The sequence below is a fragment of the Ammospiza caudacuta genome, chromosome 2 (assembly GCF_027887145.1).
Source record: "Ammospiza caudacuta isolate bAmmCau1 chromosome 2, bAmmCau1.pri, whole genome shotgun sequence".
Classification (NCBI taxonomy): domain Eukaryota; kingdom Metazoa; phylum Chordata; class Aves; order Passeriformes; family Passerellidae; genus Ammospiza; species Ammospiza caudacuta.
In genome coordinates, this window is record NC_080594.1 from 32,083,686 (window position 1) to 32,103,275 (window position 19,590).

Consider the following 19,590-nt stretch of genomic DNA (forward strand, 5'->3'; position numbering starts at 1 on the left):
AGGGTTGCTGATGGGTAGGAGACAGGGATGCCAGATCTGGATGTGGTCCATCCAAAATTTGTTGAAGGCTGAGTGATTCTTCTCCTTTACCCATCTTTTTCAAAATCTGTGAAGCCACAGAGGCTGAGAGTGACTGAGCCCTGTGAGGTATGCCATTCCCAGAGGTTTGTCTGTCTCTCCAACAACACCTGGTATGTTTGCTGAGAGATGCAGTCACCTAGACTTGAAGCAGAAATAAAAATGACATTAAGAAACTTCCCAGAGCAGCAGATAGGGACAATGTCAGATGTTAAAGTTGCTCTTCAAGTCTTGTGCTACCATATTTTAAAAAAAATTTCTTTAGTCAACAGCCAAATATACTCTACCAGATACCCAAAACAAGGACATTGCACCTCACCAACAAAGTTTCTAGTTTACCCTGCCCTAGTTGCATGTGCAGGCAAGTGGAATCTCTCTTTTTGTAATTTGACCTCTTTTATGGATGCTCAAGCTTTTTTCTTCCCCTTTCCCTGTCCCTCCCCTCCTCCCCTCCCCTCCCCTCCCCTCCCCGGCCTTCTCTCCCTCAAAGAAGCTGTGGGAGCAACAAAATATAAGAAAAGATGCTGACTTTCCTTGACTGGCTTGCTCTTCAAAATTATACCCTGGAAATAATTCCATAGTCTGTCTGGGAAAGGAACTTGAGATGGATTTGATGCAGGCTCGGTGCAGGACAAGGAGTATCCGCTGCACCCAGGAGCTACACAAGATCAGCAGGCTGTGAGCTCCAAATGGCTGCAGGTTCAGACACAAGCAAGGCCCCATCAGCTTCCAAAAGCATCCATCACTGTGGCATGAGTCCAAGGAGATGAGACAAAAGGCCATTCTGGACCTTTGCCGTGGCATCCAAGCACAGAGCCCGTGCTATGAAGATCCTGTGTTCTTGGTAGGGTGACTGTGCTGTCGATTTCTCAAAACACTCCTCTGGTAAAGAGCACAAGAGTCTTCTCCAACACGTCTCAGAGCCTTTCCCATTTCTTTCAGGCTTTGTTGCAGCCTGATGTCTCATAGGCAGCCTTGGCAATTGGAAACACAAAGCAGGACAACTGCCCTCTGCAGTGCTCTGCTGCTTGCAGGAGCTTGGCATGGGGAAGAGCTGTCTGTCAGACTCCAAGATCCACACCCACCACCCTGCTCACCCTGACAGGCAGGAAAAGCAGCACAAAACTCAGGCAGATCAAACCATCAGCGCTGAGAAAGTTGTTTCTCAGGATCCCAATACCACCCCTGTGCTAAACACAAGCCAGTAGGAAACACTTTTCTTTATTAAATTATTTTTTATTTTCTTAAGTTGGTGAAGGCTACCCCCTATAGAGGACTGTGGAAGTCAACCCAAGGACAGAAATAAAAGTGGTGAAAAAGGCAGGCACAATCATCTTCATGCCGTGTTTTGGTGTCCTTGGGAAATTGCTCTCCCAGCTGAATTACATTTTTGGTGAAGAGTCCCTCAGGTTTTTGCAAGAGTAGTTTTTCTTAGTACTTTCAGATTGCCTGTCCAGAAAATCGCATGAGGAAGGACAGCATGGAGGGAACAGAGAGCACAAGGTCAGGTTGGAAGAAAGTGAAACAGAGAATTGTATCTATGACAGGGCCCTCCAAAGCTTCAAAAATAGCTCTAGTGATGAGCCTGACCATTTCCCTTTGAAGCACTGATGTCACCCTGCCTGTGGCAATGATCCACTTACCAGACTGACGATATATTGCTACTGGCAGTTACTCTGAAACTAAAGTCAATAAATACCATTTCTAAATTAAGTAGCCAGAGAATTTTCCTATTGCTTCTCCTATATTTAATTCTTCCTTGTCCAGTAAGCCATAACTTTCCCTCACCATTTAGAAAACCACATGAATACCAGTGACAGGACTTTAGCATCACACAGTGACAATCTAAATGTGGCATTCTTATAGGAAAGCAGAAATGATCCTGTCCTGGTACATAACTACAACCATTAGAAAGTACAAAGTGCAGAATGACAGAATGGCCTACGCCGCTTTTTGTCTGCCTTACCCCTTTACTTTCTAAATTTCTCAATCACATTACCTCTGACAAAGATGGCATTTTCCCCTTGATTACAGCTGTGGGCTCTTTCACTAGGTAATAAACTTCATGTAACCAGCCACCAGATCTACTGATGTTTTTCTCTCACTGTGTCTCTTCCTGAACAATTCCCCACATCACTTTTCCCCTCTGGAGGGAGGTCCTTTCGGAGCACCAAGTGTGCTCTGTGGTGGTTCAGGTTACATTCCAGATGTGCAAATAAGGTGACGTGGTCAAGAAGACAACCTCCACTTCCCAGGCCAACCACAAATGCCTTGCCACCTTTTGCAACATGACCCCAAACAAACTGGCTTGAGGCAGCGCAGGTCCTTTCCCTGCCTACAAATTCTCACCAATAATTTTGGCAAGTGTTGATCAGGCATCATCACTGCAAAATTTCTCCCACACGTTTTCCAGTTGCAGGTCTCCCTTAACATGTGTGCCACCCCCTGGCTCTGTATCCTGGGCACACTGCTGCTTTCACCAGCTGTACTGCAGGGTCTGCTGTCCCTCAGCTGTAGCAGCATGTTTCCCCAACACTTCTCTCTCTCTCTCTCTCTCTCTCTCTCTCTCTCTCTCTCTCTTTTTTTTTTTAACCTCCCTGTCGCCTCTGAATAGGCTGTAACTGGGGACTAAAGCACGCTGAAATTATGCAAAGCGTCCCACCGGGTTTTTTGTAATGCTAATTATATCAAATGCATGCTCATCAATGAGAATGTCTAATTCCCCTTGCTCATTATCTAGATGTCGCACACTGATATAGAAGCATCTGAAAAAATTAGTCTCCTCATAACACAGTATTTGTGAACCCCTTGCCACCACCTTCACAGCTCCTGCCTTTGCCCCAGGACCCCCAGGTGATACTGGGCACGAGCACATGCACTAAATGGTCCCCAAAATCACCAGTCCTTTGCTCCTTCCTGTAGAGGAAGGAAGTCTTATCATGGGGCTTTGGTGTTTGATTCACAGAATTGCTTAGGTCTTGTATTTGTGACTTAAATCAACAGGAGTGATGCGGTGGATATGTGCTATATAGCCTCAAGAAAGTGGCATCTGAAGTAGTTCAGAACATACATTTTAGCTACTAAGTTTCCTGCCTATAAAATTGTAATAATACCTTATCAGCTAATGGGCCTCCTGAGAATGACATTGATTCAAATTTATAAAGCCATTGGAAGCGGGGATGGTAAACACTACAGAAAAGCAGGAGAAGATCAGGAGCCCTGTTTGCAGAATGGAGTTCATATATGTGTGGTAGACAGCTGATGGATTTGTATACAGCATAGAAAAAACCAAAAACCAGGGGAAAATGTAAAATGCCACTTTTTTTTTCTCTCTGTGACTTTTTTTCCTGTCTTTTTTTCATCTGTCTTGATTTTCTTCCTACATGGTGAACGAAGAAGGGACTTTGAGGAGAAAACAATCTGTCGTTGTGTAAGGAAGGACAACGTGGCACCTATGCACAAGGAGTCCGGGAGGGGAAAAGTCAGTCTGGCGTTCCTCGACTCAAAGCGCAGGGCTGCGGCACCTTCTGTGGGGCTGTGCTTGCATTTACCGAAGCGCTCCCTGAATGTGTGAGTTCAACATTTGTCAGGTTCTGATCAGGTAAAAACCCTCAGGAAGACCCTGACCCGTGCCACGGGCTAGATTACTTCCAGAAGTCTTTTTCATTCTGTTCTTAACACCTTACGGGGATGTTACTATCCTGACAACAAAATTAAGTCCTTTTCTCCCCTTGCTCCCAGCGAAGAAGCACTCACACATTTACCTACCTCAGTTTTACAGCTTCTTGCCTTTATTAACTTTTTTTTTTCTTTACAAATTGGTTTTCTTCCGAAAGCTGAGAGGAGCTGCTTTGCCCCGGTGCATCTCGGAGGGGGCCGGTGCTGAGGGAGCGGAGGTGCCGGGTCCGTGTGCCCGGAGCCCCTCGGGGGTCCCGGGTCCCGCCGCTCCGGCCCGAGGCGCCGCCGGGGGCCGCTGTTGGCCGCGGAGAGCGCGGGGCGGGCGGGGAGCGGGGCGGGAGCGGAGCCTCCTGCGGCCGCCTCAGCACCGCCTCCCTTCCCCTCCTCCCCTTTTTTTCTTCTACTTTTTTCCCCCTTCTTTCCTTTTCTTTTCTTTTCTTAATTTTTTTCTTTTTTTTTTTCTTTTCTTTTTTTTTTTTTTTTTTCCACATAGTGTTAGAAAACCTCTTTTATCATCACCTGGAAGTAAAAAGTTTGATCCTCTCCCTCCACGCCTTGCCCTCCTTGGGAGAAAAGTTTTTCCTCGTTCCTTTGTGTTTCAGGGAATCAAGTGGAGAGTTGGCTGCCCGTGCTTCAGGAGACAGTGTATGCAGTACAGGGAGGTTTTACAACCACCTTGTCACTGTCACTGTCTGAAACAGGTAAAAGCAGTGACAGCTATGCCTGACTTTAGTATTTGCAGACTCCCAGATAACCTCAGACAAAATCACCAGCATAGCAGGTTCTTCAGTGACATTACATTATTTCTTATTTTGCTTGGGAGCCCTCACTGATCGCGATCTCGCTGCTCAAGATGCTGTGCAAACCAACCAAACAAAAAAACCCGATCCATGCCTAAAGATCTCTCTGCGTATAAGAGCAGAGACAGTGGAAATGTGGGAAACAATAAGGAAACCCTAAGCCGGTTTTGGTCAGCAGGATGTACATCAGCATCGGTGCAGCGGCAGCCTGGCCTCTGCCGAGATGCTGTTAGCACTGCAGAACACACAAATTTTCAATAAAGGCTTCAAAAGCAACACACAAAATGTGAGGCTCTCGCTGCACTCAGCCACAGGATCAAGGACTCTGCCGCTGAAAGGCAAGCAGGGTATGCAAAGTGTAATCCGAGCAAGAACAACTCCGGGAGGGAAAGATAATGAAAAAATGCCTGGGATGACAGATCAGCATCTAAAGCACAAGGTCAGGGAACCATACAATTATTTAGGTTGGAAGGACCTCTGGAGGACATCCGTTTCAACTCCCAGCAATAGCGGGGGGAGTGGAAGGCAGGGGGTACCTCCCAAGCTCAAAGCAGGCACAGCTGAAGTTGCTCAGGGCATTTGTAATACAAAATACATGTTTTGTTGTAGGGATACACTCGTGGTGGGAGGCACACAGCCAGTACACAGTGGAAGGAACAAAAACAGTAATAAAAGCAAAAAACAATTTGAAGATAAGGTCTGGCTTGTTCTGGGACTTCTGAAACATCTTTTCAAGCTGACTCACAGAACTCAGAGTATCAGAGGGTTTCTAGAAAGTATAAAATACATTTTAATATTAATAGTCATGATTAATAGTCATAACAATACTTTTATATATCATCCAAGTAGGGAACCATTTCCAGATGCATAGGACATATCCATTCTGGAAGTCAAAGGAGTTGAAATCCTAATGTATTTGTCCATTTTTGCAGATGCTGTCTGATCCATACAGAATAAGTGTTCTGTGTGCCTTTGCCATCCTTCTGACCTTTCACTTGTTTAGTCTTACTTGATCAGGAGACATTTGTTTAATGTTCACATCTGCAAATGGCATGAAGTACAGGGAAGTAGTGAATGGCACCTTTTACCTCTGACATACTTACAAGAATTCAAGAACTATCACAGTAGGATGTAGAGGGTCACCTATACAGGTTGAAAAGACTTTGCCAAGCTTATTCCCAAATATTCCCATTTAACTTTCCCCTCTTGAATACCACTGCTTCATGTAGCTCCTGTTGTACTAAACACAAGCTTTCAGGTGGTTCTGTTTTGTATTTTTGGACATACCCTAGAACTTTCAGATTTGTTTGTCTGGTTTTTTTTTTATTCACTGACTAAAAAAGAAGCCATAAAGCAAGATAAGGGTGAATGACTCATTTCATTAAAAGACAGCACATACATGTGCTATTCCTTATCACCATGTGACGGAATAAAAAACTCCTGAAGCTTACAAAGCAAAAATGCGGAAGCAGAAACTTGGCTAACACCAATTCTCTCTGTCAAACATGAAAAATATCCCAAATCCCCTCTAGAATCTAAAGCAATTTCATTTGACTAGAATCCTCAAAACCAAAACAAAACTAATGCAAGCTGAAAAAGACTGAAGACCCAAAGGACAAAACACAGCTATCTATATGTAACAATTAAGCAAAGCCTTCAGAACCCCAAAGTCAGGAGCTTTTCTGCTGCATGTAACATGACCAGCAGCCCTCTTTATTGTTAAACTGGTTGATGAGATTCATTAGGAGATCAGCTTTGCAGATATTTATAATTTAGTCAAAATATTTGAGCAAAAATTTCCTCTGCTGGAGGTGGAATATTTATGAAATGTTCCAGGTAAAAATAGTTCCACTATTTTCAGGAATGAAGCTACAATTAAAGATCCTGTTTTCTGATGTGCTTTTAGAGAAGTTGTGTGCTGTGGAGGATACTGTAACTTCAGCAGAGGAGCGGCCTCTTCCGAAGGAGTGGCATCTGCCAGCTGACATTTCATTCATACTTGGCAAGCCTGCCGAGAGAAGGCAGAGCCAGACTCTGCTCCTGGTGGCCCTGAGAAAGCACAACAGCCGTGACTTGCAACAATCCTGATGAGCATGAGGAAAAGCCTCTCCCCAGGGCATGTTTCAGCACTGCCGTGGGTACCTCAGCAAGCTGAGGAGTCACCATCCTTGGAGGTGCTCAGAAAACACCTGGACAAGGCTCTGAGAAAACTGAACTGCCTCAGGGTCCCACATTCTCTCTGCTCCTGGGTTTGGCTGTATGAGCTTGGGGACAGGTCAGAGGCAGTGGAGCTGAGGGCAGCCCCTTCCCTCTGATGACTTTGGGGAGAGTTTCCAGAAAGCTCTGCTGGAGCCTCAGCCAGGACTGAACCCTGCCCCAAGAGAATGCTTTTAGGCTAGTGCACTTGCCCTTGGCTCCTGTCTGAGGAGTCTGACCTGTGCCTGACCACGCAATCTGTGGATCTAGACCCGTGGATAGGCTTCCTGGCCTGACCCAAGACCTGCCCTGTCATGATGGACTTGTCAGGCAATCTCCGGACTGTGGCTCACCTTGGTTTCTGACTCCAGACCCGATCCTGATGCTGACTTGACTTCTTACTTTGACCTTGGACCTGCCTCATCACCACAAGCTTGCGTGATGATCTGGATTCTCAGCTGAACCCGGCTATCTGCCTATACCTGCCTTTGTCCCCTTGCTCAGATGCTTTCCCTTGCTGGCTAAGCCTCTTCCTCTGCCTGCCTTGTTACATGCCTGGATCTCAGCTCTTCTATTCCTTTAGGGAGCTGCCAGCCCTCACCGCCCCCAGCAACCTGCTGTGAGCAAGCAGTCTTGGTAGAGATCTCCAGAGGTCCCTTCCCACTCAGATCTTTCTGTGAACTTATAACAGCACTCTAACCAAGTTAAAAGAAAAGAAACAAGGAACTTCTGTGGGCAGGGAAGAAAATATAACTGTGAAGGCATTGTGTTGATGCTTAGGTGCATGGTGCATTAGACTAGGGAAAGGAGAAAGGACCAGAGGGACAGGGACAAGGAAAAGGGTCTAGAAAAGATGAAGGTGGTAGAAGGTTTGAAAATGGACAGCAGTGCATCTGCTGTAATATCACTCCATTATCCCATAAATCCCAGGACAAAAGGGTAGCAGAAGAGATGCACACAGCTCTGTTTCCTCTGCAGCTACACTGTGCCACTGTGTCACATTCATGGCAGTCCTGAGTCCTTAAAATAGGAATATCTACTGCCCTACAAGCCCTCTTCCACCTCTCTCCCTGCATCTCTTGGGCACCATTAAGTGTTCTTCATCTGCAAATGGATTTCAAGGCTGCTCTGCTGGTGATGCGTGGGCTGAGCAAGGGGACAGAGCTGGCTCACGCAGGGTGAATGTGTCACAGGCAGGAGGGGACACAAGGGTGTCTCTGTGGAGAGGCTCATCATCTCCTACAGTCTTCTTGAAGACCTGCTTCTGCAGTCATCTCTCATAAAAGAGAGAGTCTTCAAGGGAGACTGCAAAAATGGATTTAAAACATTGTATCTCCTAACACCAACCCGTGATATATTACAATACATTTATTCCCACAGCAGTCATGAGGTAGGAACTTGAAACCAGATTTATTGCTTATTGAGAAGTCTAAAAACTATAAACCCTAGCACTCTGGACTACATTTCTTGTCACTTTCCCTGACCTTTCCTTTAACATTAGGAAAAACAAAACCAAACTGCTGTAATGGATCCACTCCAGAATGGCCTGAGACCTGCTGGAAGCCACAGAGAGGCTGTTTTGCAGTGCAATTGGAAAGGCAACCCTTGGCCATCAGCAGGAGTGAAAAACTGGGGCTTCTGGCACTGCCTGTGTACAGCTGGACCTCGCTTCTGGGGAGATTTATAGGGCTTTCACATACAATGCAGCCTGAAAAAGCATGTACAAACAGTGCAAGCAAATACATCTCACTGCAGCCTCATTCTGTGACATCATTCCTTTTCTACAGTGAAAATCACTCAGAACCGAAATCAACCGTCCTATATAGGGGCCAACAACAAGAGCACAAAGCACTAAAATCAGCATGAGCTTCTGATATGATGACAATATTGGTATCCTCTCTTTTTTTCTGGGGCCATTTGGAATGTAGTTTTTAAAAGTATGCTAGTGTTTCCCAAGACATTTTGCTTTAGGTAAATGTATAGCCATTGTGCCATGTGTGTGTACAGCTGCAGATTTGACACACCTCCCTGAAAATTGTTTTGCTAAGGTCTGTGATTTTCTGTATAATTAGGAACCTATTTTCTGCAAGATTACTGAAAACTCAGCTATTCTCCTTGACCTCAACAAAGCTTGCTAAACGCTTCAGTTCTTTTGGAAAATTAAGATACTCATCTAGGTGTCCTGTGCTGGACCTATGACTCACATTGAAACATCTGGTCAAAGGTTTACATCAGCCACTGCTAGTAAATTCACTTTGTCAGCAGTGAGTACCGTATCTGTATTCTGTTGCTCCCCAGAACTGCCTCAGGCTACAGTCCAGCCAGGAGCTACTCAGTCAGGATGGACTTGCTATAGGAATTCATGCTGGCCAGACCTAGACACACTAAGTTTGTTTCAAATCCTTGTTCCCCACTCTGTTTCCTGTACCAAAAGAGTCAGGTATGACCATGTCACGAAGGCACCTCTGTTTATTCAAAACAACCTTTCATCCTTCAGCTTTGCACCATCACATTCACCCACAAACAGTCTGCTGTGCTCCCTCAAGCAGTTTGCTGTATCCCACAGGCTTGCTGTCCTTATTGCATGTGTGACTCTGCAATGGAATGGCTTTCCTGGGCTTAAATTTCCGAGTCCTCAATAGGGCCATTCAGGAACACTGCAGTAGGAAGCGATGGTGATGATTCATGGGGACGGATAAAGTTTTCAGATGGGAACAGTTTTACTTTACACACAGCGTGGTCCCGGGGTGACTTACTCTCCACAATCCGATGCTTAAGCGTTCCCATCTCCGAGTCCCAGGCTTGTCCCCGCCGCAATTTCTTGAAGGTGTTTCGGAAGCCCTCGGTGCTGAAGTAGTAGATCAGGGGGTCCAGCATGCAGTTCATGCTGGCAAACATCATGGTTATAATTAACGCTTGGCGCACTGAGGTCTGTGTTTGTGCCTCCACCTTCATCACCCGGGCCTTTATCATCCCATAAACCGCCAGGGTGGTGTTGTAGGGCACGAAGCAGATGATGAAGATGACCAGATTGACCAAGAGGAGACGCACGGTCTTCCGCTGTCGCAGGGTCTTCGTCTGGCTGGGCTGGCAGAGCTCCTGAAAGATGCGAATTGAGCAGTACAGCACAGAGCTGAGAGGCAGGAGAAACCCCAAGATTTCAGCCAGGATTACCAGGGGGAAGAGGTTATTCTGCCACATGTTGTCGCTAAAGCTTTCAAAGCACAGATAAATGGTCTGGTTTTTTACTTTACAGTGGTTTTGCTTGTGGACCATAGCTGTGGGGATGGAGCCCATGAAGATCACAACCCAGACGATGAAGCAGAGGATCTTAGCCACCTTGGGGCGCCGCAGATGCCGCCAGCGAAGCGGGTGAACGATGGCAACGTAGCGATCCAGGTTGACGCACATGAGGAAGAGGCAGCTGCCGTACATGTTGATCTGGAAGACTGAGCCAGAGACCTGGCACAGGAAGCTACCAAAGGGCCAGTGGTGGTTGATATAGTAGTAGAGTCGCAGGGGCAGAGAAAGTGTGAAGCTGAGGTCACTTATGGCCAGGTTCAACATGTAGATCATCACTACAGACTTCAGGCGCAGGTATCGGACAAATATCCACAGGGCTACCACATTGAGTATCAAACCTGTGATGAATATCAGGGTGTAGCCAGGCATGAGGAGGTGGTGGTTGAAGGTGTAATCCTTGCATGTCTGAGATGTATTGGATGTATTGGACGCTGACATGCCCAGCATGGGTCAGGGAATGCTCTCGCTGAGATGGCTGAGCCTGGTGATGGGCTAAGGAGGCACAAAGAAGAGCACTGAGGAAAGTTGTTCCCCTCTGAGGAGCCACAGACAGGTCATTCCTGTCATCTGCTGCTGGGAGGTAGATGGGCAATCTTGGCTGGCACTGCTTTGGATTGCTGGTCTGTGGTCATCTGGCACGGATGGTAATGTGGAGTCTGCTTCTGCCCCCAGTTCAGCAATTCTTTCCAGAGGTGACAAGGTGATGGAGGATCATTGCCAGCTGTCAGTACAATTCCTGGTCAAAGTGAAAGACCAAAACAAAAGAATTTCAGTTAGAGGAGGAAATCTGTTCAAGTGTTAAAATCTCACCATGGCGGCTTCTGCAGCAAGAACTCACAAAGAAACCAAAAGACGAGGGAAAATGGACACTAGAAAAGTGAGTAATTACATGGCAGGAGAAGACAGAGTGCAGAGAAAGTGGTTGTTGTACAGAATCATTTATCACTCAGCCCCAGAGAATGCACTTTGCTTTGATCTGCTGAGAGCACATGAATACAAGAAAGGGACACCACAAGCACACAGGGAAAGTAGTTGAGGCAGCTCCAGAGAAAGAGAAAGAAGAGAGCAGTGTTTTGAAGGAAAAATGCTGACTGGAAGGAACTTAAAATAAAAATGACAGAGTACTGTTTTATATCAGAGAAAAAGGACTTTGTACATCCACTTCAGATAAAAAAAATTACAGTACAGTTAGACCTGACTCCACCCAAGCTCTTTTCCTTAGGTAAAACAACATGCACAGAACTCAGTTCCAGTGACTTTGAGTTCCTTATGGTTCTTACATTCATACAGCTCCTTTGGTGTCCTTACTTGCATGGGACCAGTGGTGCTTATTTGGATTGTATGGCCTCATTTCTGCTGCTTGAAGCAGCCCATATCCCAGAAACCCAGAGCAGCACAGCCATGGAGGGGAACACAAAAAAGGAAGTGCCATGAGATTCATGTGGACAAACATGACTTCAAAGCAGTGTGAGGCCAGTGACCACTCCAGGTACTGACTAGCAGCATTGTCCAAACACTGATCAGCTGGAGTGAGCCCAGTGGAAGGCCAACAAAAGGGTCTGGGAGCTGGAGCACTTGTGCCATGAGGAGTTGCTGAGGGAACTGGTCTTGTTCAGCTGGACAAGAGAAGGCTGCAGGTGCTATAACAGCAGCACTGGGGTTTGCATGGCAAGGTTTTGGCAGCTGGGAGGGCTATAGGTGCGGTTCTGTGAGAGTGTGCCAGGAATTTCCTCTGTGCCTGATATAGCTAGTGCCAGGAGGGACCTGCCACTGGCCAAGGCTGAGCCCATCAGTGATGGTGGTAGCACCTCTGGGATAATTAAAGGGAAAAAGTTACTGTGAGACAGCAATTGCAGGCAGGGAAGAGGAGTGAGAATATGTGATAGAAACAGCCCTGCTGCAGACACCAAGCTCAGTGAAGAAGGAGGAGAATGAGGTGCTCCAGGCACCGGAGCAAAGATTCCCCTGTTGCCCCTGGAGAAGACCATGTGAACCCATGTTGGAGCTCTCTGTTCCTGAAGGACTGCACTCTGTGGAAGGGACTCACACTGGAACAGGGATTGGTGTGACACAGTTCCCCACAGTTGTTTGCAGGGCTCAAACAGGGACTCCCTCATAAGAGTCCATGTAGATTGTGATTTACTTCAAAAGGAAAGTAGAGTTTTCTGTCTAGAGAATGTCTTTACATGAGGTTGATATTACTCAGCAACTTGACAGGCATGTCAAGCATGTCAGACCTTCTGGATGGCATTGTGTGGCAAAGCACGGATCCACAGAGAATCTGCTGCAGACAGAAGTGTGTGCTGACCTCAGAGAGGAAGAGAATCATTCTGGTAACAACACGTTAAAAAATGAAAGATGGAAACCTAATACAAGAGTGTAGACAGCTACCAACTTGCCCATCCTTTTGTGTGGTTGTGCAGGTCCATCACCAAAACAGGTTTCTTAGAAAAAGTTCTAATGGTTTATCAAACTATATCTGAGTGGATTCTACCCTTCCTGGTGGATGAATACTTTGCATGAATTCTTGTGCAAGTTTGGAGCATAAGATAAGATGACAAGGCAAAAGTGCAAGAATGTTGTTGGTTTCAAAAGAAATGTTTCATGCTTCAAGAATCTCAAGGAGGAGGATCATCAGTGGTCAAAGGAGGTGATTGTCCTGCTCTGCTTTGCAGTGGTGCAGCCTCACCTTGAGTCCTGTGTGCAGTTTTGGACACTGTAAGAAAGACATTGAGCTATTAGAGAGTGTGCAAAGGAGGGCCATGAGGATGGTGAAGGACCTTGAGGGGAAACCATATGAGGAGTGGCTGAGGTCACTTGGTCTGTTCCACTTGGAGAAGAGGAGACTGAGGGGAGACCTCATTGTGGTCTACAACTTTCTCAAGAGGGGAAGAGGAGGCGCAGGCACTGATGTCTTCTCTGTGCTGACCCATGACAGGACCCCAGGCAATGGCCTGAAGTTGTATCAGGGGAGGTTTAGGTTGGACATTAGAAAAGGTTCTTCACCCAGAGGGTGGCTGGGCACTGGAACAGCTCCCCGGAGAAGTGGTCACAGCACTGAGCCTGACAGAGTTCAAGAAGTGTTTGGACAATGCTCTCAGGCACATGGTGTTACTCTTGGGGTGTCCTGTGCAGGGCCAGGAGCTGGGCTCGATGATCCTTGATGATCCTGATGGGTCCCTTCCAACTCAGTATATTCTGTGAGTCTATAATTCTAGGAGAATATGTCAGCTTTTGCTAGAGCCAAAACCCTGAAATGAATTGCAGACTGAAGAGTGTGGTCAGACCTTTATCTTGATGGAAACAAAGTTATTGAGATTGTGACTTAGTGAGTGACCATGACCTGCTGTAACACATGTACTCAGACCAGCCAGATGTCAGGTGAAAAGGACTTATCTCTACAGACAATGTGTTTTTTCAAGCTTTCCTGAGGTATTCAATTAACACATCTAGAGATTATAATATGTAAGCACAGTCCCTGCTGTGTCAGGCTTTCTACCACTAATATTCCATCTCAAATTGTGGATGGTAAAGGGATTATGTTAAGAACAGTACAATCATGTAGTTACACTGCCTCAAGTTGTCTTCCTGCTTCCTGCACAAATTGTAGCCCAGGAATTTCTTGAGCCATAGGTGACCTAGTTGTACTCAGTAGTCCTCAGGGAACTTTTATTTAATTGTGGTTTTTTCAGTCCTTTTCTGAGTTGATGTAAAATTTACCATGTACATTATCCAGTGCCAGGAGTGCTAAGGAGTTCCACAGCTTATTTGTGCCTCAGGTGAAGAATCACTTCCATATACCCATCTCTGATTCATCATCTGCTAGATTCAATTCTTAGCTTTAGTGCTGGAACAGGCAGGGCAAAAACCATCCCTATCCACCTTCACTTTGTGGCTGAGGATATTATAAACATCTACCATATTTCCACCCAGCAACTTTTTGTTGTTGTTGTTGTTTTTAGGCTAAAGGGTCCTTGTCTTCATAGTTTTTCCTGGCAGAGAAGCTGTTCTGTACTTTTGAACATCCTTGTTGCCCCTTCTCAGCACTTTTCCCCTTCTGCTGCAGCCTCTGTGAGCCCTGTGCTGGGGTGCTGAAAACACACAGTGCTGATAATGTGGATGCACTGAGCTGCGTGGGTGTAGATCTCATTTGCAAGTGGTAATGGCCAGTTCAGTTTGCTTTTTCCCATCACTTCACTAGATAAAATTTCAGCTGTTAGTTTAAGTCCAGTCACTCACACTTCTCTTAAGCTCTGCAGTTCTTCGCAGCCAAACCTCATCTTTTTAAACTTGAATAATTTTATGTCTCCAACAGATTTGTTATTTTATTATTCATCCCTCATGAATAAGTCAAACACCCCAGCACAGGTGTCTCACAACTCCACTGAGAAAAACAACCATCTACCTTCATTCTCTGTCCCTTCTTTTAGGCATTTTTTATCCAGGTAGGAACATTTTCTTTAATTTTTTTTTTAAGTGCCATTGGTGAGACTGCCTTTGAAAGCCTTCTGGAAATCCACGTGGGCCACTGTTCACATGCTTATTGAGCCCTTTAAGGAAGAACTGTGGGAACAGCATCTCTGTATAAAAGCCATCATGACTTTTCCCCAGTAATTAGATGTGACCGTATGCCAATCGATTTTTTCTTTATTATAGCCTCTACTAATTTGTTCTGTAAAACCATCAAGCTCCCTGGTCTGAAACCCCCCAAGAGTCTTTTCTTAAATTGAGTCTGCCTTTAAGAGCTGTTTTAAGCAAAGGTTTCTATGGCACAATTAGTCAGGTCTTCCACCCTTCAGTTATTCTCAGACCTCTGGGGTAGGAGCCGTGTGGTTTTAGACACTGTTGAGTTCATCTCACTGCTCCATGGTTGATCCTGCTACTGCTTGGACCAGAGACAGTCCTTTTATGAACTTCCCATAAAGAAAGTTTCTGCTGTGGAAATCTCCCAGGCTTTCATGACATGAATACCAATGAAAGAAACCTCTTCATTTTTTTGCCCACCATCAGGTTTTCTTTCTTCTCTGAGTGGTCTTTCCTTACATACTCTAGCCTTTCAGCCTTCAAGATGCTGAACAGCACAGTTCTGAACTGGCAGCAAAGATTGCTGAGAGCAGAAAATAGATTGGGGTTTTGAGGGGATTTTTTTTCGTGGGTAGATGGAAACACAGAAGAAAGAATCTGCTATGGTGTTGGTATGGAAGCTGAGCTGGTAGTTTCAGACTTGCCAAAACAGATACAGTGACCAAGACACGCGAGAAACAAGATGTATGCAGACACAGTCATTGCAAAGATAAAGTTGGGGGTGCAGAGAGTTTCTCCAGTGAGCTTTGGAGGTCCTGCTTTGACTGTCCCTCTCTAAAAAGGAAAGGTATGGATAGGTAAAGCAGGCTGGCAGCAGGGAGACCAATTATCCATTCTGGTTAATGTCAGAGAGTCAAAAGGCATGTTCCTTGTGGCTGCCTCTAAAAGAAGCCCAAGTACTCATTGCTCTGCACAAAAGCTGCCAAGAGATCTCAAGTCACCAGCTGTGTAAGGAGGCAGTGGTACCACAGCTGAATAATCCCCCTCCTCACAACAAGATGCTCTCTATAAATCCTGAAGAAACTTTCTCTTTGGTGACTGACCTTATGTGTCCCAAGAGGTGGAGGAAGCATTTTTTTTTCCTCTTCAATTTGAGCCCAGAACACCATCAACTTCCAAGACTGTGACTTGCAAAATCCAGGGATTTTGATTTTTTTCTTTTGGGAGGTGAGAAGCCCTAAAGATACTTTAGGTCCAGAACTGGGAGGCATGCCCTGAGATGGGATGTGCACCTGGCATCTTGCTGCCTGGTCTTGGGAATCCTCTCTCTCCTGTCTCACTGTCTCACTAGGAGTCACTGCCTCCAAGCACCACAAAAATGATGAAGAATCTGAGTATGGGGCTGAGAAATGAGGTGGAAAAAGAGAGCTGGAAAAATACTAATGAGGATGCTGCAGAATCAGTGTTTCTGGTAGTGGCTTGTCGCTAAAGCCATGGGGAGTTTTGGGGCTCCAGTGAGAATGCAGAGAGCAAATGTGGCATTGGGGTGCAGAACACAAAACACAAACTGTATGAGCTCGCTTACTTATTCTGAAACCAAAGAGGAAACAACAAAAATGTTTCAAACCTCAGAAAACATACCCGATTTTACTCTAGAAATCAGAGACATATTTTCTTAAATAAATCTGGGTGCTTTTTACCTGCTGCAGGTGATATTCAAGCCCCACTTTTAATCTTTTTGTCTACTCAAAAAATTAGATTTGTGTGATGATTTGATTAGATTTTGTGAAGACATTCAAGTTTTAGGATGGCTTGTTTTTAAAGAGAGGTACATGATACAAAAGCTGAGACCTCTGTATTTAACTCATGAGGTTTGATCACACAGCTATTGCCTCCTCCTTAAGAGATGCTACCCCTCCTCATCTCCCGAGGGTCCCGTGGAAGAGGGCTCCCATGGTGGGCACCCTGGCAAGTAAGCTCTGCAGGCTGCCCATGCTTTTAGTATCGCAGGATCCCATGGAAAGTCTCAATTTGAATAAATACAGAGATGTGCCTTGCCCCTCTAGGTCCATAGGGCCACTGATGAGGGGCAGATGTCCCCCAGTGCCCCGTGGCCAGGCTGGCAGCACACACAGAGCAGCTCACGGTGACCAGTGCCAGAGGTGCCAGCCCAGACAGCCCTCCAGATGTTCCCCTGCCTTACCTCACTGCTGGAGAAGAGCCAAGTGTGGATGCTGGCTGGTTGGAGCTTGGTGATTGCTGCCTCCGCAGAGGTTTCGATCCGGGCCCCAAGCCCACAAAGCAGTTTGGATCAAAACAGAAGCGGGCAAATCCAAATCACAGCTGGCCCCTACCGCGCTGCGGCTGGTTCTGCATCTGGCATGCTGCAGTTTGTCTCTTCTCCTTTCTCACTTCCTGATGCACTTCTGCCTGGCTACAAAGCATGAACTTTGTTATCAAGGGCTGATAAGCTAAACCACATCCTACAAGAGCAAATGCAATCATGAAAGAAGCAGTACCCAGGTGTCCTTGCAACTCAGGAGACCTGCCCTGGGTCATAGTGCCAAATATTTGCTTGTCTTGCTAACTCAGCCACCCCCAGGACTGACAGAGGGGAAACAAAACATCCCTCTCCCCAAAATACTGCTAAACAGGAGGTAAAAGTGAAATATGGGAAGTGAGAGACAAGCTGATTTAATTGCTAGCCTGCACAAAGTCTTGGAGTCCTGTCACTCCCATGGGCTAGGGGGCTTTGGGATTGAACTCCTGCCTGGGGGCCCAGCTGTGCACCACTGGCATGTGGCAGGATCCCAGAAAGAACCAGGCTCCAGAGACGTGTCATTATCTGTGGCAAGCAAAGGCATGTTTGCCACGAACCTCAGTCCCTGGTGTTCAAGGCTACAGGAGGCACAGTGCTATGAAAGTACAAGGGCTGATTTACCAGCACATCTGTGACCTGGCACTGCCACGTGTAGCTGGGAAGGGAGCTGCCCTTGTGCAGAGCCCATCTGGCACTCTGTTGCTTCGAGTCCTATTTCTGCTTTGCCAGTCTCAGCACACCTGGAAGAAGACACAAGTCATGGTGACACTCCTGATCCCACTGTCGTCCTGCCCCAAGGACAGCTGCCCTGGGAAGTTGCTGTGGGCTCCCTTTCCCTGCAGCCCTTGCCTGCTGCTGTTTGATTTTCTCACTCCCTGCCTTCCTTGTTCTGCTGCTACTGACTCCTCATTCAGGGAATGACACACCAAGGGATATATATGCTCCTGCTGCTCATAAATCCATGGAGGGCACAACAGCACCCGAACCATTGAGCTGCTTCTTTTCAGTGCCTCTCCTTTTTAGTCAGACCCCTTTTCTCACTTGCTCGTTGCTGGGATCTTTGTTCAGTTCCCGCCAAGGTGTTGCTACTGATAAAGGCTTGCAGATATGCCACGGGGGGTGTCCTTTGCCTAAGGAGTGTCTGACACATTCTGTGGGAACTCCCCCCTCCCCTGCAGCCCTCACCCCTCACACATATGAGCACAGACCTGGCTTTTCCATGTGTGAGCAGACAAGGACACAATGGCACCCAGCCCAGCCCGCGAGCCCCACAGCATCCTCACCCAGCCAGGTTCACTCACCTCCCCGGGTCTCGGTGCCCCAGCCCACGAGCTCTGTGTCCCCTCAGCAGGGTGGGCTCACACATCTGCCCCTGGCTGTCTCCTGGAGCCTCGGCTCGTGGGGCAGAGCAGCTCAACCCCCGGCGTTTCCTCACCGCTGTCTGAGCGAGCAGCAGGTAAGACCAGATTACTGGGGTGTGTGTTGGAGGCTACACCCTAATGCTGCAAATCCCAACATGCCTGCCACCCCGCAGTGCTGGCTCCAGAAAGCAGGAGCAAGGACCCAGCAGGGGGAAGGATGCAGGGAGCTGGGAAGGCAAGGAAGGAGGTGAAATGCATGCTACAAGAGAGAGGCTGCTCAGGTCTGAAAGGATGACTGATAACCCATAGTGCTCTTCAGACTTCTTTGTGCAGCAAAATATGGGAGAGCAGAGCAAAGGGGTGAATCCCTTTATGGAAGAAGCACAACACAGCCAGAACTGCCCTGCTTCACTTTCTGAATGATTCAGACAGGAAAAGCAGAAACCTGTGGCTGCAGAGGAGTTTTACCTTCCATGGCAGTGGGAAGAGCTGGCACTTCCCAGGCTGGCTGGGGGAATGGCAGTCTTTTGTCCTGGGCCATTTCAGCTCCCTGGTCACACAGCTCACATTTTCCTGGGCTTCCAGGGGCTCTTAGGAAAGGGGTACCCAATGAGAAGGGGGGCAGCCACCCTGCTGTGCCTCCTAGGAGAAGGGCAAGGGCTGATCTTGGGAAAGGGCAGTCCATGGGGAAGAAAATGAGGGAGGTGAAGAGAGACCTGCCAGGGAAAGAGTTAAGAGAGGCAGGGAGCAGCTGGGCTGTGTCTGTTTGCTGTAGCTGTGTGGGCTGCAGGGTAGAAAAGAACAACCTCCAGCCTGGAGGAAGCAGATGAGGGAGTGTCTTCAAGAACAGTGGACGTGGATGAGGAAGGCAGCAGGTCTTCCCCTCTCTGCTCCCAGGAGCTGTCACTGCAGGGGAACTCTCTGTGTCCCCAAAAGGTTTGGTGACAAAGCAGTGACGAGCTGGTGGGTCTGGCAACAGCTGCTTGGTGCTTCTGGCTCTTCTTGTGCAGAAGGCTCTGTCTGCTGCTGAGCAGGTCTTGGACTGCCTCCTGCTGAAGAAGTGACTAGACTGTGGAGGAGGACAACCACATTATCTCCTGACAGGATGGCACAGGCCACACGTGTGACACAGATGCTGTCTCCACCCATGTGAGCTCCCTGTGATGGATGCCCATCCCAGAGCCCCAGCTCAGAGCTCTCCCACTACGCTGCCCAAGCTGTAGCACAGGTGTGGATGACCTCTCAGGGCCAACCCAGCAGGGTTCTGCAGGCTACAGGGTCTCAGATGCTGGCAGGCACACGTGGACAGCCCATGGTCACTGCCCAGGGC

The 19,590-nt window shown here is 47.2% G+C and overlaps 1 protein-coding gene across 2 annotated transcripts; it reads right to left on the minus strand.

The window, feature by feature from the left end:
- Nucleotides 1-8,622: 8,622 nt before the first annotated feature.
- LPAR5 (lysophosphatidic acid receptor 5) lies at nucleotides 8,623-18,312 on the minus strand. 2 transcript variants are annotated; one of them, XM_058800225.1, is made up of 4 exons: nucleotides 18,201-18,223; nucleotides 17,521-17,639; nucleotides 16,783-17,013; nucleotides 8,623-10,791 (listed from the first exon to the last, which is right to left on the minus strand). In XM_058800225.1, the coding sequence occupies exon 4, from the start codon at nucleotides 10,500-10,502 to the stop codon at nucleotides 9,372-9,374; it is 1,131 nt and encodes a 376-aa protein (XP_058656208.1). In that variant the 5' UTR covers nucleotides 10,503-10,791; nucleotides 16,783-17,013; nucleotides 17,521-17,639; nucleotides 18,201-18,223; the 3' UTR covers nucleotides 8,623-9,371. The 2 variants fall into 2 exon arrangements, with proteins under 2 accessions (XP_058656208.1, XP_058656210.1); XM_058800227.1 differs by lacking the exon at nucleotides 17,521-17,639 and having other exon boundaries at nucleotides 18,201-18,312.
- Nucleotides 18,313-19,590: the final 1,278 nt, after the last annotated feature.